This window comes from Leucoraja erinacea, chromosome 1 (genome assembly GCF_028641065.1).
Source record: "Leucoraja erinacea ecotype New England chromosome 1, Leri_hhj_1, whole genome shotgun sequence".
NCBI classification, from domain to species: Eukaryota; Metazoa; Chordata; class Chondrichthyes; order Rajiformes; family Rajidae; genus Leucoraja; species Leucoraja erinaceus.
The window spans coordinates 117,788,302-117,814,635 of NC_073377.1; the positions used below are offsets into that span (position 1 = coordinate 117,788,302).

General features: G+C 44.9%; 1 protein-coding gene across 1 annotated transcript; it reads right to left on the reverse strand.

Annotated features, from left to right (window-relative positions):
- Positions 1-323: 323 nt before the first annotated feature.
- Positions 324-16,629, reverse strand: LOC129701057 (uncharacterized). The gene is made up of 2 exons (XM_055642008.1): positions 10,139-16,629; positions 324-2,727 (listed from the first exon to the last, which is right to left on the reverse strand). The coding sequence occupies exon 1, from the start codon at positions 16,594-16,596 to the stop codon at positions 10,177-10,179; it is 6,420 nt and encodes a 2,139-aa protein (XP_055497983.1). The 5' UTR covers positions 16,597-16,629; the 3' UTR covers positions 324-2,727; positions 10,139-10,176.
- Between the last annotated feature and the right edge of the window lie 9,705 nt (positions 16,630-26,334).

A 26,334-nucleotide genomic window follows, 5' to 3' on the forward strand; every position in this document is an offset into this window, starting at 1 on the left:
ATCATTTGGTTCTAAGTTACCTAAGCGGAATATGATGTGCTGTTCCTGCAATTTGCATGTGACCTCACACTAGCAATGGAGGAGACATATAACCTCACTTTGAAAGTGATTGAAAATCTGTCCTTGATTGAAAAGTTAACACTTCATGTTGGGCAAAAGGTATAGAAGCATTGTATTCCTACTCTTAGATTTGGTTCCATTAGCTCCAAATTGTCCCTTTAGAATCATGAACTGAGGATCAATTTCCATTAGTGGAAATTCCCTTTGCTCATCGAGGAACAGCTGCATTTCTTATATTCAGCATGGGCAACATTTGAAAATCATTCCGAAGAAGGGTCCCTACCCGAAACATCACCTATCCATTAAAGGACACAAAGTGCTGGAGTAACTCCGCAGGTCAGGCAGCATCTTTGGAGAACATGGATAGGTGACGTTTCGGGTTGGGACTCTTTTCCGAATATGAGTCCTGATCTGAACCATGACCTATCCATGTTCCCCCAGCGATCCTGCCTGATCCGCTGAGTTACTCCAGCAACCTCCCTTCCATTGACACTTCACGCTGCCTTGGCAAGGCCATGAGCATAATCAAGGACAAGTCACACATTGGCCACTCCCTCTTCTACCCTCTCCCATCGGGCAAAAGGTATAGAAGCATGAAAATGCACATCTCCTGATTCCGGGACAGTTTTTTCCCCAGCTATTATCAGGCAACTGAACCATCCTACCAACAACTAGACAGCAGTCAAGAGCTACTATTTACCTCATTGGAGACTTTAGACTATCTTTGATCGGACCTCACTGAACTTTATCTTGCACTAAACGTCATTACGTTATTGCATTTATCATGTATCTGCACACTGTGGACGGCTCGATTGTAATCATTTATTGTCTTTCCACTGACTGATTAGCATGCAACAATGCTTTTCACTTGCGTGTACACGTGACAATAAACTAAACTCAAATTCCTTTTGTGTTACTCGCAACTGCAGTTCCTTGTTTCTACAACACCTATACGGGTTCTCCACAATTGCTGCCTGACCCATTGAGTTGCTCCAGTATGTTGTGTCCTTTTGTGTTAACTGACATCTGCAGTTCCTTGTTTCTACATCACTTATCCATGTACTCCAGCACTTTGCGTCTTTTTTTGCAAACCAGCATCTCCAGCTCCATGTATCAACATTTGAAAATTACTTCTTTACTTGTGCAGCTCTTTGGAATATCTGGATATTTTGAAGGGCAGGGTGCATATACAAATCTTTAATTGTTTCCATAGTTACGAGCCAGAGTATTGAAAAGAGGCGTAAAATAAATATTTTAAGTACACTGAAGTGGACTGATAGCAATTTCTGTAACAAGTTTGTGTAAATTAATTTCTGCAGAATCAGTCTAGAATGAATGATTTGAAAGTTTCGGATACTTTTGCAGTCAGTCATGTTATTTTTTAATTTGCTTTTCGAAAGGGAATTCTTTAATAAAACAACTAACACAGAGACTTATCAAATGTGTATTTCCATTAAGTGACCTTAGAGAAGCATAAAAGTAACATCGACCTTACAAAGGTGTCATTCATCATACAGTATGCAGGGCTGGAATCACACAGTGACAACAGATTGAAAAATAGCAGTAGATCAATGTAAAATCTTCACACATCTTGCAAACAGAAATGAAAAAGTAAACTCTTGAAAAAGCAATCAGCCAAGAAAATTATATCAGGAATTTAAATATCCACATAACGAGTATACATACACACAGTATTTTATTTGACACAGTGTTTATTTTTTGGCTGTAACAATTTAAAGCATATTCAAACAAGAACTACAGATTTTTAAATATCTAGATGCTCCAAGGCACTTCTGCAAATCTTTTTCTAAATTATCAGGTTAGAATTTGTTTTGTCTCTCTTTATAAATTGTGGAAAGAGCTGTCTGGTACAACCCATCTCCTAAAACATTTAGAAAGTAGTTCAACCATGTTTTTTTGAAATTCTCACAAAAATAATCACAACAAATTTTGTTGTGATTAAATTCTGCATTTTTTCCCAATCTTAAATCCTGACACAAGTAAACCGCAACACATGTATTAAAAGTGGTGCATTAAAGTAACATCAAACCGTGTTTGAGCAAAATAAGTTAAATTTTCAGACTAAATACTCTCAAAGTTGAAATTATTTCCAGATGCCTTCATCATTACCACTTCCAAAATCTATCACTATTCTTTAACAAGCAACCAAATAGTTTGATAAGATAAACTTAATGTATATTCATACATTGCAAATAACTCCTAGTAAGACCGATGGAAAATTCCAAACTTACATTTGCTGGACCTTTTCTAACATTTTTTTATGATGTTGGTCATGATTCATTTGATCATTTATTTGGACCTTATGCCATTTATTTTCTGATCATTCTAATGTATCAGAAAGCTTTCCATCTATTATCAGCTTACACTGCCTTTATTCTGTTGATGTTAACTCTTGTACAACAATTTTAAATACCAAACTACTTACAATAAAGAATATGTTGAACACAAATCCTGGTTCAAATATAAATCCACTAGTCCATTATATGTCCATTATGTTGTTTGTTGTTTCTTTCTTTAGTTTAGGAAAGGCAACCTTCTATATAGTTTCACAGCAATACTTGTCATTCCACTTTAATCAGAGGTCAGGAAGTGCATTCGGAATATAAGGGATTTCCCATATTCTGCGCTCTTTATATCGGTTATAATCTGCAAATTCAAAATAAACAAACATTAGTTCTCCAATTTGCATAAATGGGAAATAAATCACCATTTCAGAATGATGAGTACAGATCATAGAATCCACTGCACTCTAATGAGTGGAACTAATGCCTCACTGCTATTATAAAAGTGTAATATATATTGTCCTTGGACAGTGTTTATATGACAGTCAGGGTTGACAAAGTGTTGGATGAAATTATTGTCTGTCACTGAGCCTTCTCTATTTGCAGTTTATTCATATAGTCTATGTTGCACTGAATGTAGCTTTAAACTCATTATCATTTCTGTCATTGGTGGAAGGAACTGCAGATGCTGGGTTACACCAAAGATAGACACAAAAAGCTGAGTAACTCAGTGGTCAGGCAGCATCTCTGCTGAAAAGGAATAGGTGACGTTCCAGTTCCAGATCCTTGAAGAAACGTCACCGATTCCTTTTATCCAGGGATGCTGCCTGACCCACTGAGTTACTTTAGCTTTTTGTGTATATCTACCTAAATCTGTGATCTCTATTATCAACCCCCACCCTCATTTCTGTGAGAAATAACTTGCCCAAAATTATATATAAACTAAGGACTTAACTTTTCCTGATTCTTTATTGATCAATATTGGCGTGATCCCTGCTTTGACCGCATCCATTACATAGCCCCCCCACTCCCTAACTTAAATATTTTACTTTATTCTTTATCCTCATGATCTAGGCAGAGCAAGCATTGCTTACATTTCCTGCCTACCCTTTGCTATGTCTTTCCCACCTTTTCCTACCTACCTACCTTTATCCATATCAAACCATCCCTGTTCTAACTTTTAAAATGCCCCAACCTTTTCTTCTAGCTCCCCATTTGGCCTTCACCGTGATTCAGGTTAAAAGCAAAGAATAACTCAATAAGATGCATGTCAAGTTCAACATACAGTGGCACGGCTGGTAGAGCTGCTACCTCACAACGCCAGAAACCCGGGTTCGAACCCGACCTCGGGTGCTGTCTGTGTGGAGTGTGCACATTCTCCCTCTGGGTGTGTTTCTTCCGGGTGCTCCAATTTCCATCCACATCCCAAAGATGTGCAGGTTTGTAAGTTACTTGGCTTCTGCAAAATTGCCCCTAGTATGTAGGGAGTGGATGAGAAAGTGGGATAACAGAATTGTAGTGGACGGGAGATAAATGGTTGGTATGGTCTTGGTGGGCCGAAGGGCCTATTTCCATGCTGTATCTCTAAACTAAGTATCCTGGTGAATCTGTACTGTACATTCTCCACTGCACTTCCATCTTTCCTGTGGTATGGCCCTTGCATCACACGAAGAACTCCAGATGTGAAAGCAAATTATCCACCAGCTATTTAGGGAATAAATGGATGTGCTATTTCTCAGACAATGCTCTGGTTCACAGCCCCTGTGAATGTATCTCCTGAAATCTAGGCTTCATTCCTTAGAAATAATACAGAGTGGTTTCACTATCCTTCCCTTAAAGTGGTGATTGGGGATAAAGTGATTGGGAAAGATCAGCCATGATCACATTATATGGCGGTGCTGGCTCGAAGGGCCGAATGGCCTACTCCTGCACCTATTGTCTATTGTCTAAATGCCATACAACCAAAATAAATGTTACACAAAAAAGCTGGAGAAACTCAGCGGGTGCAGCAGCATCTATGGAGCGAAGGAAATAGGCAACGTTTTGGGCCGAAACCCTTCTTCAGACGTAAACCCTTCTTCAAAATAAATGGAGCATTACTTTATTCTTCAAAGACTTCTACAAACAGCCATGTCAGAACTTCTGAGCAATGGAGCAGAAACAGGAACACAGGACTGAAATAATTTACATCTTATGGTACCAAAGGAGGAGTACAATGTTTCTAAATGACAGACTATATGTCTAGCTTTCTGTCATTGTGCAGAATGATTGCAGGGTAAGTCAAGTCAGGACAATACCGCAGGCGACCTGTAGAGGAGGCCATTGAGTCATTTGTTGCCGCTCGCTCTTGTAGGTCTCAGTTTCATCCTTTATAGATATAGCTCTACAGAATGTATGTCTTTGCAAACTAGGAACTTCCTTCACGAACCTATTCCCATAATAGCAAGCACAAAAAATTTGAGTGGAAGCCCTTTACATGTTGTTCCTGATTTTTGGAACTTCCTTTAATTTAAACTAGACCAAGTGCAGACCCGTTGGGTCTGCTCCCCCAATGGTGTGATCCCCCAAGCCAATATTCCACCATGCACCCGTCTCCTCCAACGGAACTGAAGCCGTTCCCAAATGTAAGATTCCAGCACTCCCGTGCCTCCCTCAGCAGTGGATTGAAAAAAAAAATTCAAATTGCACCTACCCTGCCTGCTGCAGCAGTTCCAATTGCAATACCAATTGGCCCTCCCCCTCCTGTTGAAGCACTTGCTGTGATATTCCATTGAGGTGAAAAGTTCAGAGTGTTCCTGTCTTGCAACTTTGTATTGAAGTGTGTTGGAAGCTAATAGGAAAGAGCAGCCATCAACAAATCAAAAGGCAGAAAGGCAGCCGGATGGACGGACGGCAGGCGACAGCCACAGAGTTTTATATAATAACTAGACCAAGTGCAGACCCGTTGGGTCTGCTCCCCCAATGGTGTGATTCCCCCAACCCAATATTCCACCATGCACCCGTCTCCTCCAATGGAACTGGAGCTGTTGCCAAATGTAAGTATCCAGCACTCCCCTGCCTCCCTCAATTGCACCTCCCCTGCCTGCTGCAGCAGTGAAAAGTTCAGTGTTCCTGTCTTGCAACTTTGTTTCGAAGTGTGTTGGAAGCTGATAGGAAGGAGCAGCCGTCAACGAATCAAAAGGCAGGAAGGGATCCTTACTGCAGGCGGACGGATTTGAGTTTTATATATTAAATAGATAGATAGATAGATGGATAGGAATTACTCCTTAATATGTGCACCATATACCTCAAGGGAATCCTTAATATTCAGTTACTGAAGTTGAAGATCCCTCCAAATGAATTTTAGAGTTCCTTCTATGAATGTTACCTGGTCTGCTGAATATCTTAACAATTTACTGTTTTTATTTGAAGATCACTCCCAATGAATTTTAGAGTTCTTGCAACAAACACAGATGGAAGACATTTGACATAGTCTGAAGAAGGGTTTCGAACCAAAACGTGACCTATGGTATTTCTCCAGAGATGCTGCCTGACTCGCTGAGTTACTCTAGCACGTTGTGTCTTCGGTATAAACCAGCATCTACAGTTACTTTCTACACATTCCTTAACATAATTCATGTTTATCTAGCCAGCTCTAACGCAAGTAGTCACGGATAGGTATATCTTTATCTTAGAAGCAAGGAGCTGCAGATGCTGGTTTACAAAAAAGACACAAAATGCTGGAGTAACTCAGCAGATCATGCAGCATCTCGGTATTGAGAACATGGATAGGTGGCGTTTTGGTCAGGGTCAGGGGTCCCATCTTTGGACTGATTGTGTGTTGTTAAGTGGGGGAGGGGGGGGGTAGAGGTTAGAGAAGAATGCTGAAAGAAAGGCGGGGCCAGAACAAAGGCAGGGAGGTGATATGTGGATACAGGTGGGGGGGGGGGGGGGGGGGGGGGGGGGGGTTTGATCGGCAGATGGTTGGACAAAGTTTAGAGAAGTAATGAGCATAGATGAAAAGGTAAGTATTGAAGAGTTGTGCATTGTGAAGCCGAAGTAGTTAATGTGGGTGGAAGGGGACAGGGAGGGGAGAAATAGGTGTGGGTCCAGTTGGGTCAAAGGGAAGAAAGGGGGGGGGGGGGGGGGGGGGGGGGGTTGGTTAGTTACCTAAAATTGGGAAATTTAAAGTCCATACTGTTGGGTTGTAAGCTGTGTAGGCCCCCCTCGGTCATGACTGACCATTGGTTGTAAGCTACTCGAGTGGAATATGAGGTCCTGTTTCTCCAGTTTGCGTGTGGCCTCATGTTGGCAATGGAGGAGACGCAGGATAAAAAGGCCAGAATAGGAATGGTAAGCGGAATTAAAATGGTTAGCAGCTTTTCTGCATCACCTGCTGAGTTATGTACATTATCCAGTCGGCCTTAACAGACCAAGCACTCGTTTGGCCAAACAGTCGGCAAGTCTATGCTTGGTCTTGCCGACGTACGGGAAGCCATTTCTGGAACACAGGATGCAGTAGATGAGGTTAGATGAGGTGTGTGTGAACCTGTCTCACTGCTGTGATCCCTGGATGGAAACGAGGGAGGAGGTATAGGGGCGGGTGTTATATAACCTGCAGTTGCAAGGGAAAGTACCTGGGGAGTGGGTGGTTTGAGTGGAAAGGGATGAGTGAAGCAAGGAGTTGAGGAAGAAGTGGTCTTTGGGAAAGGTGGAAAGAGGTGGCAATAGGAAGATGTGACTGGTGGTGGGATTACAATGGAGGTGCCGGAAATGTCGGAGAATGATGTGTTGGATGTGGAGGCTGGTGGGGTGAAATGTGAAGACCAGGGGAACTCTATCCTTGTTCAATCTGGGGGGAGGGGGAACAAAAGCAGAACTCCGGGACACAGAGAAGATGCTGGTGAGGGATCCATCTATGGCAGCAGGTGGGGAAACCATATTTACTAAAGAAAAAGGACATCTTGGATGTTCTAGAATGAAAAGCCTCATCCTGGGAGCTGATGAGGCTGAGGGAGAAAATGCGAGTAGGGGATAGTGTCTGTGCAAGAGAAAGGGTGGGAGGAGGTACAGTACAAAGGTACAAAGGACATTTATTATCACATACACCAATTGGTGTAGTGAAATTTGACTTGCCATTGCAGCACACAAATAAAGATAAGACACAACATTAAAGAATTTAACAATAAACATAAAAACATCCCCCCCACAATGGTTCCCACTGTGAGGGAAGGCATCAAAAGTCCAGATAACTGTGGAAGTCGGTGGGTTTGTTGTAGTTGCCAGGCGATAGCCTGTAGCCTGTGATGGAGAGAGATCAAGAAAGGGGAGAGAGATGTCAGAGATTGTCCAAGTTAATTTGAGGACAGGGTGAAAGTTAGTGGTGCAGTTCATGAACTCTACGAGTGCAGGGGGTTGGCCCGCTGCAGTCGATGTAGTGGAGAAAGAGTTGGGAATGGAGCCAGTATGTGTTTGGAACAAGGAATGCTTGATGTAACCAACAAAACGACAGGCATGATCGGGTCCCTAGCGAGTGCCCATGGCTTTACCTTTAACTGAAGAAAGTGAAAGTAGTCAAAACAGAAGTTGTTGAGGGTGAGATAGACACAAAGTGCTGGAGTAACTCAGTGGGTCTGGAGAAAAAGGATGGGTGACATTTTGGATCAGGAACCTTCTTACTTTCTGTCCAGCTTTAGTATAAACCAGCTTCTGCAGCTCTTCGTTTCTACATTGTTGAGGGAAATGCCCCTGTCCTACTTAGAAAAACCTGAACGGAAACCTCTGGAGACTTTGCGCCCCACCCAAGGTTTCCGTGCGGTTCCCAGAGGTTTTTGTCAGTCTCCCTACCTGCTTCCACTACCTGCAACCTCCGGCAACCACCTGCAACCTCTGGGAACCGCACGGAAACCTTGGGTGGGGCGCAAAGTCTCCGGAGGTTTCCGTTCAGGTTTCCTAAGTGGGACAGGGGCATAAGGACAAGTTCTGTCAGGCCAAGAATGGTTTTAGTAGAGGGAAATTGATTAGGACTCTGGTCAAGAAAGAATTGGAGGGCCTCGAGACCTTCCTGGTGGTGGGTGGAGGTGCAAAGGTCCTGGACATCCATTGTAAAGATGTGGCAATGGGGGCCTAGAATTTAAAGGTAGTTGAAGGGTGTGCAAGGGGTCTCGGATGTAGGCTGGCAGGTTCTGAACAAGGGTGGATAGGATGGGATCAAGGTATTTGGAGATGAGTTCTGTGGGGCATGAGCAGGCGGAAACAATGGGCCTGCCAGGACAGTCCTGTTTGTGGATTGTGGGAAGGATATAGAAGCGGAAAATGTGGGGCTGGGGAACGATTAAGTTGGAGGCTGTGGAGGGGAGATCGCACAGGAGGTAAGATCAGTTTAAAGATGATAACTTTATCTCTATGAGTATTTTCCCTGATAAAAACTATCAATAAAAGATTCCAAGATAATTTATCAAATATTATAGGTGACCATTTTAATTCAATCAAAGCACATTTACAGATAAACAAAATTTGGGCAGCACAGTGGGGCAACAATGGAGTTGCGGCCTTGCAGCGCCAGACACTCAGTTCGATCCTGACCCCAATCCTGCTGCTATAATCTTTTGGTACCTCCCGCCTAGCCTTCATTTTCAAGGTACCTGACTACACATCATCACTAGAAGCAACTCTGTGTCCTGACCCGACCCCCAACATCTATCCATGCTACCTAACCTGCTGAGGTACTCCTGCCCTGTGTCCTTCTTTGTAAACCAGCACCTACAGTTCCTTGTTTCTGCATCTCTGTGTTGCTCCCTAGTTAGTAATCTAGTTAGGCATCACATAATTCCGCATCATTTCTGCTTGCATGCATTGGGATTGCAAGGCCAGAGGTAAAATGATCAGGAGACATCACCACTGAAACATGCCGTCGTTACCTATTCCATGGCGTTGCGTGTCTCCTGCTACTGCCATGTCCTTCCCTCACATTGTCTCCTTTTCATTGCCAGCCTTTGTCACCTACCCCACCCACCTGCCAGTCAATACCCCCCTTCACCTGTATCCACCTATCACTTGCCAGACTTCCCACACTTCCCCCACTGCTTTCTCCCCCGTTACTGCAATCAGTCTGAGGAAGGGTCCTGACCCAAAACGTCGCCTGTCCATTCCCTCCACAGATGAAGCCTGACCCATTGAGTTCCTCCAGCACTAATGAAAGAGTTAAAGGAAGTAGGTTACAAAATGGATTCTGCTGTAGATTTAGAAGTATAAAAATGGATGCTTTGCCCTTTCCTCTCCAGAGATGCCAAGTGCACAAACACTGGATGCTTTGCCCTATGATCTAAACACTCAGCAAGGACCAACACTGGGTCCTTACCCTTTACCCTGAATATTCAACCAGATTGTAATGAGTAAACAAGGCCAAAAAACAAGACCGTTTGAATCTGCAAAGATAAGGAATAGCTCCTTCGAGCAAAACCATATACGGACATAACCTTTCCTCTATCGGAAGAAACTACCGATCTTTAATATTACCAAACATGGACAAGGCAACAGGCTGTACAATGCTCAGTAAGATAAAGGATTGCTGAATTGCTGCCTATTGGGGTATAAGTATATCTGATTGATCATGACATCTTTGTGTGGAACACGAGGAGCTATGTAGATTGTATTGTCATACTCAGAGTCTATCCTCCCACACCCGCCTAGCAAAATAAAGACGTTATTGCTTAATTACTAACTTTATTGTGTTGTTATCTGTTTGAAGCAAATCAGACTTTAATACTATGTATTATCATTTCTATGACACTTACCACGGTTGTCTTATTGGACCGACAGCCCCAGGTTCTTCTCAATTTGGAACCAGCACAGAGTCATTAAGTTGCCTTTTCCGTTTGCCGGTCAGGGGCCCACGATGACACTGGTCCCCTGTAGCGACCAGTCTGTCCCACAGGACTTCCCTTGCGTGGTCCAGACTGCTCCTCAGTTTATGCGAATCGGAGTCCTGCAGGAGCTTCCTCTTCTGGCTGTTGAGCCGCATCTGGTAGGTGAGAATGTGTAGGGCGGACGACGGGCTTTCCGTGATCGCCTGCCTCATGTCGTCGATGCTCTTCATGGCTTCCATGATGTGCATCATCTTCCCCAGGTCTTTCACGGGCGCCTTGGCCAGCTTCTCCAAAAGCAAGGCCAACTGCTCGGAGTTGTGGCTCAGGTCCGACTCGGTGTTGCCGTAGTTTATGGTCGCTGCATAAGGCACAGTATTCAGAAACACACCAACACCAAGAGTACGTTGGCGCACGTAGTCCCTGACGGCCTTTACTTCGGACAGCTCCCTTGTCAAAACGTGGAACGCATAGGTGTAGTTGCAGCTTTCCCTGTACTTGGAAATCAAAATCAATTCTTGCTCCAGGGCGGAGATTGCCCGTTCCAGATAATCGGTAGAGTGCCGCGGGCATTCCCTACGGCACAGTGAGAAGATCGACTTGTACTGCTGATTGTCAAGAAACTCAGAAAGCAAGGACAAGTCAAACCAGAGCATCGCACGGTACGTCGGCTGGTTCACATGCTGGGCTATCAGGTTTCTCAGGTAGTGAGCTGTCTCCAACATCATGATCAGCTCGATGTAGACTTCAGTGGCTTCGGACTTCAGGAGAATAGGGCGGGTGTCGTGGGCAGCAGATGGGACAGAAAAGCTGGCCTCGCTCAGTAGGATCTTCTCGACTTGGACGTTTTGGAGCACGTGGAAATGTTTTTTCAAAGACTCCACTTGGCTCTCGCACTTGACAAGAAACTGGCACAGTTCTGCCCGTGGAGCCCCCCGGGAACGTTCTAGGATTCTTCCCACGGAATCAAACTGCTCCGAAAGATGTTGGAAGTCATTCGTCAGGCAACTACCCAGCCCGAGTTCCTGGTGCTCTGGGAAGGTATCTTCTACTGACTGGTCTGGCCCTGCCCTAGGGAACCTGCCATGGGTGGTGCCCACTTGCTTTTTGCTGTTCGTAGCGGTCCTCCTGGAGTTGCTGCACCCATTGTACAACAAGCAGAGTGCCTCCTTGTTTAACTGTGAGATTTGCTCCCGTGCCCGGCTTGTGTGGCTCCAGCCCTCACTCACTCTGGCCCGATCACCATCTGGTGCCTTGCCGTTTCCCCTCTTCTGCCAAACCAGCACGTTGGCTGCATCGAACCGAAGATGCTCGAGGCCAAACCAGCCGAGCTCTTTGCCTGGCAACGAGCTGCCATGGATGACTCGGGTTTTCCCGTTGACAAAGTCAACGACGAGCCACAGATGCAGCAGCTTGGCAACGTCGCGCTGGCCTTCGGGCAGATCGGCCAGTCTGCTTATTAATGCCCAGGTGTTTTTGTGCAGCGCTTCCAAATCCTCCAGGCGGTCCCCGTAGTTAACACTGGCCGTCACCGGGATGGAGAGGCAGAAGCGGGAACAGTCGGAGAGGTTCTGCATTATCGACGAACATTCATCCAGTTCCCGTTTGTGCTTCAGGGAGACATAGTAGGCATTTTGCCCCCTTGTTTCTGCCTGGCAGCACGTCAGTATCTGTTTCTGGTAGTCGCTCAGTGCTTCCGAACAGTTGCCCCGCACCCTCTCTTGGAAAGAAGGGTACAGGCTAGACTGCTGCTGGCAGCCCATCTTCTTGGTCAGCAAGTCACCATATAATGTCTCGTCGTACCACAGCAGGCTGCGCAACGTCGGGCCACCTGTCAGGAAGCTGATCTTGTTCTGCAGGAACTGCGCCGTTTCCATCATCATCTGCAGCTCCACGTAGGCTTCCAGCGCGCCGGGCCTGAGGAGCACTGCGCCGACAGTGGCCATCAGGCCATTACGCAACGACCAGTCTCTGCAAATAATGGACTCCGTGAAGGACGCGCCCTGTGACTGCTCAAACACTGAGACGAATGCCGGCTGCATCCTCTCACACTTCTCTTTCAACCTTTCCAAGCTTTCCAGTAACGAAGTGCTGTCGGCTTGTTGAAGAATCTCCGATATCTTGGATAGAAGAACTTCAGATCTTCGGGCTCCCTTTGTGCTTTCCAGCGGCCTGTTTCCATCTGATAGGCTCTGATCTTCTACCCTGCCTGCCCTGTCACTGCCAGTGGACACTCTGATTTCTACCAATTCTTTTACATTTTCTGAAACAATTTCCTTTTCGTCCCTCTCCACATTCTGCTGCGAGTTTGTAGTCTGTTCTGCTACTATTGATCCGATGGTGACAGATATAACAGGGCATTCACCTTTGTAACATTGCGGTAGATCGTCAATGAGTAATGTTTTCTCCAAGGAAGTGGGTTGAAAGGGTACTGGTTGGGGATGAAGTTGGTGTAGTGATGCACTAAACGTGGCAGAGGATTCGGGCATCTTAGAAGAAAGGGGAATATTTAACTTTTGACGTTGATAGGGAGGTGTCAGGTCTGCACCACAGTAGCTTTTCTGTTCCTTGTCTGATGGTGTTCCTGCTTCAGATTTATTCGGAGAATGTATCATGTGTTGCTTTTCTTTTTGTTCAGAGGACGGCTCCGTTGGATGTCCTGCACCCAAACATTCCGCCGATCGGGAAGCAGCAGATGTATTTACTTCTTGGGCTTTTTCCATTTGGGAGTCAAAGCAACCTTCTACCGCTGGAGAAGCAACTGGAGATTCAAATCCTGTTTCCAAGTTTGCGCTCTCCCCAACGCACCTCTTTCCCTCTCGGGAGTCAACACTAAATCCCATTTGGGATTTCCCAAGCGTGGAGTTAGTTGAGGATTCTGACGGCTTGGGATGCACTGCGATGTCCATTACTTCAAAATTCGCCACGTGGCAATCAAATTGAGGTTTGATCGAGATGGACCCAACTCCAGCTCGGAGAGTCTGGACAGGTACACTATCGGGGACATGTGCTTTCCTGGACTTTTGAAGCGGGTTTTGACTTGACCATGGCTTCATGATTCCCATGTGATCCTCCAGTGCAAACCCAGCGTGAGGATGAGCTTTATCGTACATCGGGTTTGAAGCCACTCCTGGATTCACCACGCTGCTTGGTATTGACATCATGTTGCTCGTTGCACATGCGGCCCGTTCACTTTTGCCATCCTGTCTTGTGCACTTTACACATGCCCTTTGTTTGCAAGACTGCATCGTCTCAGCAACTGAACTCTTCCCATGCTCTTTGCTGGTGATCCCACTGCTCTTTGAGTCATTTTTCAGAATGGATTGGTCCCGGCACTTTGTACAAAGTAGTTGGCAGTATGAGTCATAACTTTCCCAGAAAGTATTGCAGTTAGTTTGATTGGATTTTGGAAGTAAGCTATGGCTCATAGCCACACTAATGCTTCTCACAATTTCTGAAGACTTATCTACTCTATCAAAAGCTTTGTTTAGGTTCTTCACTGCATGGGTAAGCATCTTTGATAGTTGGCTGTTTTTGCTTAAGCAGGCTTCATTCGATAGAGCAGTGACCGCCTGAGCAATCTGCCTTTGGCACGTGTTGAAGGCATTGATGTGCTCTTCACACACAGAATCAAGGGTATGAGTGGAATTGTCATCCCCTCTGTGATTCACTTTGTTGGCATCTGTGGAAGATACTTGCATTTGTGGGCCAGTCTTGGAACACCATTTGGCTTGTGTTGCAGCCTGGGGTTTGGACTCTAGCTCTTTTTGGTCTTTTAACATTTTAACGTTTCTATCACAACATGATAAGACTTTGGTCTTATCAGTAAACTGACAACAATTGGCTTGTTCAACGATTTTGTGTTCTCTGTCCGTGAGAAGAGCATTTCCCTCTTGAACAGACATTCTGGTACCTTTGTGTGTGTCCTTTCTGCTCATACAAAGTTCCCCATTCATGTGCTCAAAGTTCAACGCAACGTCACAGTCTGAGGTCAGTTTAGAGTCTCTTTTCAAGTGATTTAGTTTATAATGGCGGCTCAGGTTTTTCATATCCTTGCCATGTGGCTTTGATGCAGATATCTTTCGGATCTTTTTCCTCATCATCGATTCTTCACAAAGGTTGTCGGATGATGGTTGGCGTCTATCCCCTTTTGATTTAGCGTGATTACATCTGTGACTGCCTGTAGCATCCTGTAGTTCACTTGCACTCTCCACCTCCGCCACGTCAGACTGGATCAATGCCTGCATCCCAACACATTCTGTTGCCACTTTGCTCTCGTGACTATTTTGATTCGGAGAACAACCTCCACATCTGCTCACAGGACGCTGTTGATTTGTGAGCAAGGCATGGATAAAATCTGTCTTCCTGCAGCTTTTGTTGGTCGGTGGATAGGGCCAACTTGACGGCGTTCTGGTCAGTGCTCGGCGCAAATCATTATTAGACATCGGGTCACGTAGTTTACCTTCTGTATTTAACTCATCGATCTCTGTCTGCAATGCTGTACATAATCCCGAACTTTCAGATATTGGCTCACTGGCTTCTTGGTGGAAAGCTGTCTCCCAGGCTTTCTCAGCCGTTTTCAAGCAGCTCTCCCCATCTCCTTCATCGATGGTTCTGATCGGTACATGGGATTCGCTGGAGAAGCCAGGCCGGTTAGCAATTCGATCGGATGGCTCTGTTCGTTTAGGGTATGGATCAAACTTTGCAATAGGGTCACAGTTTAAGGTTATTTGCAGGCTGGGAATCACTTTTTGGCTGCCTGAGATTAGCAGGCTTTCACTCTTTGACACTGAAACCTTGTGGATTCGATGATCTTCACCATCTGCATCCTCAAGACAATGAAGAGCTAACTGACCAGCTTCAATTACAATTGGTGGGGGAATTAGATGGCCACATTTATCAGGTTTTGTAGCTGCTCCTGAGTCCAGATTTTTTTGCAATTCAGTCTCTCCTGTTGTTTCAAAGAGATTCTCCCATTCAATCCTTGCTCCCAGGAATTGGAGCAAAGGGTCTGTGTTTGGTGATTTGTGGTAAACTTCTTGTACGCACTTCGCTGAAGTAATGAATACCTGCTCTTCTTCCAAAGCAGTGTCAGGTGGCGACCCCTCTTCAATGCCGCTGGCCCCTCTATTTTCCAAAGAGCTTAGCACTAGTCCCGCTATTTTGATTTTTTCAGTCAGCCCAACATCTGTACTTCCTTCGGAAAGGGCGCGTGTTCCGTGGTCATCGGAACTCTCTGCGTGCATCGCTCTCTGGTCGCTTGAGAGATGAACGGCACTGAAGAAGTTGCACTGAGAAGGTACCGACTGTTCATCTCCCCCGACAGACAGCGATGGTGCCCGCATCTGACAGCTAGTAACAGTCGACATATCTTGAGTCACACTCATCCTGTCATCGTCAGCGGACCTCCGTCGTGTTCCAGCCACGTAGCTAGTCACGGGAATCATTTTGAAGGACATCTCAATCTCCTCCACGGCTACATCCTGTGTACTGTGCAAAAGGCCATTGCTGACACCGCTCTCATCACAGCGAATATTGTTCACTGCTGTCATGGTGGGCTGAGAACCTCCCACTGATTCCTCTTCTATCCTTTTGGCATCACTTTGTCCAAGCCCCTTGCTGGCAGTGTCACCAGAGGCCAATTCAATCCCACATGTGGAGGAATTAGCCCAGTGTGCCAAAGCAAGCGAGCATGACTGTGAATCTTGAGCTGTGGAACGGTCTGAGTTACACAGAGAATGAGAGCCATGGGGTTTGGACGGAAATGCATTGCAGCATGTGTCAAGTCCAAGTTCAGTTTTATATCTTTCATAATACTTATCATATACTTTTAATCTGCAGTAGAAGGCCTTTTTATCCATCTGGCTTAGCTTCTGCAGAGAATTAATCTTTGACAGTCTCTCTTTGTCGCGTAACTCCAAGTAGGCTGAATACTTCTTCAACTTTTTCTTCATCTCGCTTTCATGCAAGTTTAAGTCTTTAAAGTAGGGCTGCTCAGAATGTTCGGCTGCTTTTGACCTGGAAGGTAATATAGTTTTCTGTGTGCCCAAACCCACGTTGAGGTTTAACTCTGTCAAGGAGGTCAGGACGTTGTCTATTTCCATTGACTTAGGCTTCTGGTGATCGGCAGGCCTGGAACCAACCATGGGATGATCCAAGGTGCTTTGAGACCCAACTCCGGCTGACAACATATCCAGCACTAACGCTCCCAAATTATTACGGCCCACCACTGCTTCCTTCAAGTCCTGACTCTGCGCTCGATCTTCTCCAGCTCCGTCTGCCGCTGGCTGCCTGGCTGCATTTGCACACAGCAAATGGGAGGAGCACGTGTTCAAAAAGCAAATGGTCTTTATTAAGGTGTTAATGCTCCTTAGTTGTTTAACGGGCATTGCAATCTTGGTGGGAACTGAATCTTTCTTGTTCTCCACAGAACTGTCCCTATTCCCTAACCTTGGATCTTGTTTGGTGCTTGATGTGACCACTTTGCCAAGGCTCTTACTTGGAGACAGCTGATCAGCGGAGACAGGTAGACTTTTCTTTTTGGAAATTTGCTGGTAAACGACTTTGGCATCTTTTCCTTTGCCAAGTCTATGGGCGATTGTACAGCTCTCCAGTCTGGAATTGTCTGTTCAGTTTGTGTATGGAATGAAAGAAAAAGAAATTGAACGTTATTTCAAATCTTGTTACCCTATTGAACAGCAATGTTTTACAGTGATTTTTGTTTTTGACAGAGTCGTAACTTTCTTTGTGCTCACAAAGTCCCTGTGGCCCACCTGGGATGTAGCTTATTCCTGGTCTTACCTAATGGATTGTTTAGCAAGATGGGGAAAGGGTGGGGGAAATGAAATGAAGATTCTGAATGGTCCTTCCATAAGCTTTGGTCTTCTCTGGTTCACCTCCACCCCATTGTGGACACTGGACTTTGTCTATGGAACTGACGTGCCACAATGCTAAGAGCTATATTCCGCACTCTGTACCTTCCCATTTGCTATCTCTATTGTACTTGAGTTTGACTTGAATGTATATATGTATAGCATATCTGATCTGATCATACAAAACAAAGCTCTTCACTGTACCTCGGTACCTTGACAACAATAAACTTAAACCTGGACTCTCCACAACAGGACCGGCAGCTCCAGCCTTCAAGTTGGCTCAACATCAAAGGCTGTACAAGAGGCAGAAGCCTTGGATGGTGGGGGCTGCTATCTTGATTTGGGGAGGGATATTTCCTCCAGCCATTAACTGTGACATGGATCCCCCAAAAGATGGTACCTTTTAAAATGCATTTATATTTTGAGCCCCCCACCTTCCATTGCACCCAATAGTTCAGCCATCATAAAGGAGAACTCTTTTGGTTTTAAAGACTAGCACCCTCTCCTGCCTCGCACGCAGTCTCACAAGCAAGGCAGCTGTGGGGAAAATCCGGAGTACAAATTGCAGCCTTAGGGCAGCATGGCAGCCGAGACCAAGATTTCATCCCGACCTCGGATGCTGTCCGTGTGGAGTTTGCACGTTCTTATTGTGGACGGTTCGATTATAATCATGTATTGTCTTTTCACTTACGGTAACGTCCCCCGCCCCCCCACACCCCCTTCCTCACCTCTGGCCAGGAACACAGACCTAAATGATTGGGTGGGCTCCACTTAATAATGATAGAAACTAGGATCATAGGAAGTCACACGATGAGGTAACATGACGGATAGTAAAGTGTGGAGGCGCAGCTAATAGAACTACTGCCTCGGATCGCCAGGACGTGGGTTCAACCCTGACCTCGGGAGATGTCTGTGTGCTATTTGTATGTACTCCCACACACTTCCTATTTCCTCCTATGTCCCAAAATTGTACAGGTTGAGAACCTTGGAGGGAAGTAAAAAGGGGTGGGGTAGGAGTATTGATTGGGCTCGGTGAGCCGAAGGGGACATTTTCATGCTGCAGATCTCTCTGGCCCTTCTTCTTTTACTTGCCTGTAATCCATATATCTTGATAACCAAGGAAAATCTTTCCCAGTCTTGGAATTATTTTCAGAAAGTGCAACCTTCAATAGGAAAAAGTTTGAGATCTCAATTTTTGTCTATGCACAAAGGCACCTCCTGGTCTCACTCCTGAGTGAACCAGCTCTATTTCCAAGGCTCACATGAAAATATTTTGGCCACATTTGCCTAACGAATACTCATTAAATGACAGCAATGATTATTAAATGTCAGGCAGAAATCCATCATAAATTGCTTTTGGTTAATTTTATGGATTCCAGCTCCACTGTTTAGAAGGATGATATTAATATTTAATATATTTTGCTTCGTTATTATGAATTCCCAACTAGAGAAAACCATTTCTCTCTGTCCAGCTTATTTCTTTGTTATGTTTAAAGATACATGGAACAGGCCCTTGGGCCAACTGATTCCACACTGACCATTGCTCACTCATTCACACTAGTTACATAGAAAATAGGTGCAGGAGTAGGCCATTTGGCCCTTCGAGCCTGCACCGCCAATCAATATGATCATGGCTGATCATCCAACTCAGTATCCTGTACCTGCCCTCTCTCCCTTTAGCCACAAGGGCCACATTTAACTCCCTCTTAAATATAGCCAATGAACTGGCCTCTACTACCTTCTGTGGCATGGAGTTCCAGATATTCACCACTCTCTGTGTGAAAAATGTTTTTCTCATCTCGGTCCTAAAGGATTTCCCCTTTATCCTTAAACTTTGACCCAAACTAGTTCTACGTTTTCCACTTTCCCATCTGCTCCCTACACACGAGGCAAAATTTAGAGGCCAAATTAACCTACACACCCACACGTCTTTGGGATGTGGGAGGAAACTGGAACACCGGGAGGAAACCCACGTGGTCACAGGGAGGTCAGGATGGATCCTGGGTGGCTGGGCTGTGAGGCAGCAGCTCTACCAGCTGCACCAATATGCCACCCATCCAAAAAAAATGACCAGCAATATTTTGGTATGCTTCTGAATGTTGCTATAGGATCGAGTGCAGTGGCCAGTTGGGCCCCTGTGTTTCCTTACCAAACACCGAAGAGTGTGTTGCAGCAGAACTGTGCCAGAAAGGCGTCACACCCCACTTCACCTCTTGACCCACGAATCGCACTGAAACAAGAGCGTAAGGCAGGCAATGCCTTGGACATTCCATCGTTTCACACAGCTCATTGAACTCATACAGGTATACCTGAACACAGTAAGTAAAATAACAAGCAATGTAATTTGCAAGCAGTATACAAACAAACACACTTCCTGAATTCAGGAGACATGTCTATCGGTTGGAAAATTATTTAATATTATTTTAAATTATTTAATGTCACTATTATTTAAAGGGGGAGGAAATAAAATGAGAATATACAGAGCAGCAGGTTTAAAAACAATGGCTTATTCCTTCTTCTAACTTCCATGTTCATGTATATCTGGCCAGAATGGTTAAATATGCTGTTAAGATTGGTCATTTTGCCAGGCCATAGGCTTGTAATGATTTTGATGTGCACTTTATACATTGATGTATACATTTTATTGAAGTATACAATTATACATTTATTGTGTGTATTAAACTACCCTACAATATTAGGGTGGCACAGTAGCAATGATGGGAGAATGGCTGTCTCACAGCTCTAGAGACCCGGGTTTCATCCTGAGCTAGGCTGCTCTGTGTGGATTTTGCACATTCTAGCTGTGACCGTGTGGGATTTCTCTGGCTGCTCCTGTTTCCACATCCATTCCAAAGATGTGCGGGGTTGTAGGTTAATTCTAGTCCATCTACACTTCACGCTGCCTTGGCAAAGCCACTGGCAAAATCAAGCACCTGCCTCACCCCAGTCACTTCCTCTTCTCCTCTCTCCCATCAGGCAAGATGTACAGAAGTGTGAAAACGCACACCTCCAGATTCAGGGTCAGTTTCTTCCCAGCTGTTATCAGGCAATCAAACCGTTCTATTGCCAGCTAGAGTGCGGTACTGACCTCACACCTATCTAATTGGAGATCCCTTTAATTGGACTTTATTTTACACAAAATGTTGTACACTTTTTATCTGTACTGTGGACTGCTTCGTTGTAATCGCGTATAGACTTTTTGTTGACTGGATAGCACACACACAAAACGTTTTTTCACTTTTAGCAACGATTCTTCAAGAATTTAGATTCAAAGACTCACCGCAGAATTGATGACCTGAATATTAATTGGGTCCTTCAGAGTGACTAGATTCTGGGACATGTGACAATCATATTTTGCCGTGGGTTCAATATCGACCTTATCCTTGAGCTTACATGGTGGAATTGTCCTCACCTTTCCCAACAACACCTTTAAAAATGAAAGAAAATTGAAATAGCGATCATTGATGGTCAAGATTGGGAATGCACCCAATGGATGGCGGATGGGGCAGTCAGCTGAAAGTGCTGTGCAGTTTGTATGCTGCGTCTTGACGGTGGTGTCAGCATTAGCTCAGCGGAAGCTCTCTTGCCTCAGAGTCAGAAAGTTTGCAATCAACTCCACTTCTCGAGACCCGAGCACATAGGACTGCACGATAAAGCAGCAGTAGAATTGATGCCTTACAGTGCCAGAGAACCGGGTTTGATCCTGACCATGGGTGCTATCTGTAAGGAGTTTGCACGTTCGTCCTGTGACTGTCTGGGAATTTACTCTGGATGCTCCGGTTTCCACTCACATTCCAAAGGCATGTCGGTTTTCATTAGCTTCTGTAAATTGCCCCTAGGGTTTAGGATTGAATTAGTGTACAGGGTGATCATTGAACGGCGAGGACTCGGTGTGCTGAAGGGCCTGTTTCCACGCTGTATCTTTAAACTAACTGAACAAAACAAAACATAATACAGGTCAGCACCTCCATCTCATGCGGACTGAATACTACACACTCTGAGATGCCAATCTTCAGCTAGGACTTTAAAGAAGCTGATACTGTTTGAAGAAGAGCCAGGGATTTCATCAACCATCACTTGTAGCTCAGATTCCAGTAACTGCAGTTTCTTACAGTGTGTCTCCAGATTATAACTGTTGTTTGTTTACGGGGCTACACTTACATATTCACAAACTAATCCAAAAGCCTTTTAAACCTCGTAACTGCCTCTCTAGAAGCCTTGTAAACCTCATATTTGCCTCCACCAGCACCCCTGGCAGGGTGTTGCAGCACCCACCACCCTGTGTGAAAGATTTGCCCCACACATCTCCGTACACCTAGGGCTCTTAAATTTAGCTGAATCAGGGGATATGGGGAGAAAGCAGGAACGGGCTACTGATTGAGGATGATCACCCATGATCAGATTGAATGGTGGTGCTGGCTCAAAGGGCCCAACTCCTGCAGCTATTGTCTATTGTCCACTTACACTTGTAGAAAGATAGAGGAAATGTCAGTGACAATGAAAATTAAAAAATGAAATTATATTTCTGTACGGTTTGCTTGCCTTCATTGGTTGGGGCAATTTACAGGTGAAACAGTCAGGAAAGTCATGTTGCAGCTTCATAAGACTTTGGTTAGGTTGCATTTGGAGTATTGCATGCAGTTCTGGACGTCCCATTACAGGATGCTTTGGAGAGGGTGCAGAGGAGGTTTACCAGAATGCTGCTTGAATTTGTGGGTATCAGCTACGAACAAATGGATCAGCGCATTGCTTTCTCTGGAATGACAAAGGCTGAGGGGAGGCCTGATAGATGTATATAAAATTATTAGAGGCATGGATAGGTTAGATTGTCAGAACCTTTTTTCCAACATAGAAACATAGAAAAAAAATAGATGCAGGAGTTGGCCATTCGGCTCTTCGTGTCAGCACAGCCATGGCTGATCATCTAAAATCAGTACCCCGTTCCTGCCTTTTCCCCATATCCCTTGATTCCTTTAGCCCATAGAGCTAAATCTAACTCTCTCTTGAAAACATCCAGTGAATTGGCCTCCACTGCCTTCAGTGGCAGAGAGTTCCACAGATTCACAACTCTCTGGATGAAGACGTTTTTCCTCATCTCAGTCCTAAATGGCCTACCGCTTATTCTCAAACTGTGACCCCTAGTTCTGGACTGCCCCAACATCGGGAACATTTTTCCTGCATCTGGCCTGTCCAATCCTTAAGAATTGTATGTTTCTATAAGATCCCCTCTCACTAAGCTGGGGGGCAGTGTTAGCTGTGAGGAGGATGCTAGGAGGCTGCAAGGTGACTTGGATAGGCTGGGTGAGTGGGCAAATGTATGGCAGATGCAGTATAATGTGAATAAATGTGAGGTTATCCACTTCGGTGGAAAAAACAGGAAAGCAGACTAAATGGTGGCCGATTAGGAAAAGGGGAGATGCAACGAGACCTGGGTGTCATGGTATTCCAATCATTGAAAGTAGGCATGCAGGTGCAGCAGGCAGTGAAGAAAGCAATGGTATGTTAGCATTCATAGCAAAAGGATTTAAGTATAGGAGTAGGGAGGTTCTACTGCAGCTGTACAGGGTCTTGGTGAGACCACACCTGGAGTATTCCGTACAGTTTTGGTCTCCAAATCTGAGGAAGGACATTATTGCCATAGAGGGAGTGCAGAGAAGGTTCACCAGACTGATTCCTGGGATGTCAGGACTTTTATATGAAGAAAGACTGGATAGACTCGGCTTATACTCGCTAGAATTTAGGAGATTGAGGGGGGATCTTATAGAAACTTACAAAATTCTTAAGGGGTTGGACAGGCTAGATGCAGGAAGATTGTTCCCGATGTTGGGGAAGTCCAGGACAAGGGGTCACAGCTTAAGGATAAGGGGGAAATCCTTTAAGACCGAGATGAGAAAAACATTTTTCACACAGAGAGTGGTGAATCTCTGGAACTCTCTGCCACAGAGGGTAGTTGAGGCCAGTTCATTAGCTATATTTAAGAGGGAGTTAGATGTGGCCCTTGTGGCTAAAGAGATCAGGGGGTATGGAGAGAAGGCAGGTACAGGATACTGAGTTGGATGATCAGCCATGATCATATTGAATGCAGGCTCGAAGGGCCGAATGGTCTAGTCCTGCACCTATTTTCTATGTATCTATCTATGTATCCTTCTAATTCCAGTGAATACAAGCCCAGTCGACCCAATCTTTCATCATACATTATGTCACTCCCTCAATAGAAATAATGTCCTTCCTCAAATTAGGAGACCAAAATTGCATACAATACTCCAGGTGCGGTCTCACCAGGGCCCTGTACAACTGCAGTAGCTTTCTTCACTGCCTGCTGTACCTGCATGCTTATTTTCAGTGACTGATGTACAAACATACGCTGATCTCATTTCACCTCCCTTTTTCCTAATCTGACACCATTCAGATAATAGTCTGCCTTCCTGTTCTTGCCACCAAAGTGGATAACCTCACATTTATCCACATTATACTGCATCTGCCATGCATCTGTTCACTCACCCAACCTATCCAAGTCACCCTGCAGCCTCATAGCATCCTCATTGCAGCTCACACTGCCACCCACCTTGTTGCATCTGCAAACTTGGAGATGTCACATTTAATTTCTTCATCTTAATCGTTAATATATATAGTAAATAACTGGGGTCCCAGCACCGAGCCTAGCGGCACCCCATTAGTCACTGCCTGCCATTCTGAAAAGGACCCGATAATTCCTACTCTTTGCTTCCTGTCTGCCAACCAATTCGCAATCCATGTCAATACCCTACCCCCAATACCATGTGCTCTAATTTTGCACACTAATCTCTTGTGTGGGACCTTGTCAAAGGCTTTTTGAAAGTCCAAATGCACCACATCCATTGGCTCTCCCTTATTCATTCTACTTGTTACATCCTCAAAAGATTCCAGAATATTAGTCAAGCATGATTTCCCCTTCATAATCCATGCTGACTTCACTGCTTTCCAAATGGGTTGCTATAACATCTAATGGCGGCAGCGCGGGCACACCGCGACGCCCTGTGTCTCCCTAGAATGGGAAAAATAGCAACGATCCCCTTACCTGCGTTTGCTATGTCGCTCTTCAAGGGAGATGCTAAATGCATTTCGTTGTCTCTGTACTGTACACTGACAATGACAATTAAAATTGAATCTGAATCTGAATCTTTGACAATCAACTCAAGCATCTTCCCCACTACTGATGTAAGGCTAACTGGTCTATAATTTCCCGTTTTCTCTCTCCCTCCTTTCTTAAAAAGTGGGGTTACATTATCTACCCTCCAGTCCACAGGAACTGATCCAGAGTCGAGAGAACATTGGAAAATGATCACCAATGCATCCATAATTTCTAGGGCTACCTCCTTGAATACTCTGGGATGTAGACCATCAGGCCCTGGGGATTTATCTGCCTTCAGTCCCAACAGTTCACCTAACACCATTTCCTGATTAATGTGGATTCCCTTCAGTTCCTCCCTCCCACTAGATCCTCAGTCCTCCAGTATTTCAGGGAGATTGTTTGTGCCTTCCTTAGTGAAGACAGAACCAAAGTACTCGTTTAACTGTTCTTCCATTTCTTTGTTTCCCATTATAAATTCGCCTGTCTCTGATTGTAAGGGACCTACATTTGTCTTCAATGATCTTTCCCTTTTTACATATCTAAAGAAGCTTTTAGTCAGTTTTTATATCCCCGCAAGCTTTCTTTCATGCTCTTTTCCCCCCTCTTGATTAGCCCGTGTCTGAAGTTCTAAATTTCTCCCAGTCCTCTGGTTTGCTGCTTCCTCTGGGAAATTTATATGCCCTTTCCTTGGATTTAACATTATCCTTGATTTCCCTCGTTAGCCATGGATGAGCCGTCTTACCCGTTTTATTTTTTCGCCAGACACGGATGAACAATTTTTGGAATTCATCCACGAGGTCTTTAAAACTTTGCCATTACATCTCCACCTTCAACACTTTAAGTATAATTTGCCAGTTTATCCTAGCCAGTTCCTGTCTCTTACCTTCAAGATCTCCTTTCTTTAAGTTCAGGACTCAAGTCTCTGAATTAACTGTGTCCTTTCCATCCTAATGCAGAATCCACCATATTATGGTCACTGTTGCCCAAGGGGCTCTGCACAACAAGATGGCCAACTAATCCTTCCTCATTACACAATATCCAGTCTAGGATGGCCTGTCCTCTAGTCAGTTCTTCTACATATTGGTTTAAAAAACCATTCCGTATATATTCCAGGAAATCCTCCTCCTCAGCACTGTTACCAATTTTGTTGGCCCAATCTATACAGTATGTAGATTAAAGTCACCCATGATAACCTTTGTTGCACGCATCCCTAATTTCCTGCTTGATGCTATCCCCTCCCTCCCTACTGCTGTCTGGTGGTCTGTATACAACTGCAACAAGTGTTTTCTTCCCTTGGCTATTTCGCAGTTCTACCAATACCGATTCAACAGCATCCAAACTAATGTCTCTCCTTGCTATTGCATTAATCTCCCCTTTAACTAGCAATGCTACCCCACCTCCTCTTCCTTTCTGTCTATCCTTCCTGAATATCGAATACCCCTGCATGTTTAGCTCCCAGCCTTGGTCACCCTGGAGCCATGTCTTCGTAATTCCAACTATATAATTTCCCTTAACTACTAACTGCGCATTCAATTTATCCACCTTATTACGAATGTTCCTCACGTTAAGGCACAAAGGTTTCAGGTTTGTTTTTCTTATCTCTCTTCCACCTTTTGTTTATGTCCTCCTTTTATGTCCCTCTGTCTTCTTGCATTGGTTCCCACCCCCCTGCCCTGTTAGTTTAAACGTGACCTTTCCTACAATCTCTTACCCGTTAACTGCACGTATACGTTTCCACATTGTTGACTCCCCCCCCCCCCCCCCCCCCCACTGTTTAGTTTAAACCCACCTGTGTAGCACTAGCAAACCTGTCTGCCAGAATGTCGGACTCCTCCAATTAAGGTGCAACCCATCCCTTTTGTACAGGTCACCCCTGCCCCAGAAGATATCCCAGTGATCTAGAATTTAAAATCCCTGCACCAACTCCTTAGCCACACATTCAGATCCCCTTTCTCCCTCTTCCAACGTAGAGATATCAAAGACTAGAGGGCATAGCTATAAGTGGGGAGGGTCAAAGTTTAAAGCAGATGTGCGGGCAAGTTTTTTTTTCCACAGAGGGTGTTTGGTGTTTGGAACACACTACGATGGAGGCAGATATGAGGTTTACAAGGCTTTTAGATAGGCACATGGATATGCAGGTAATG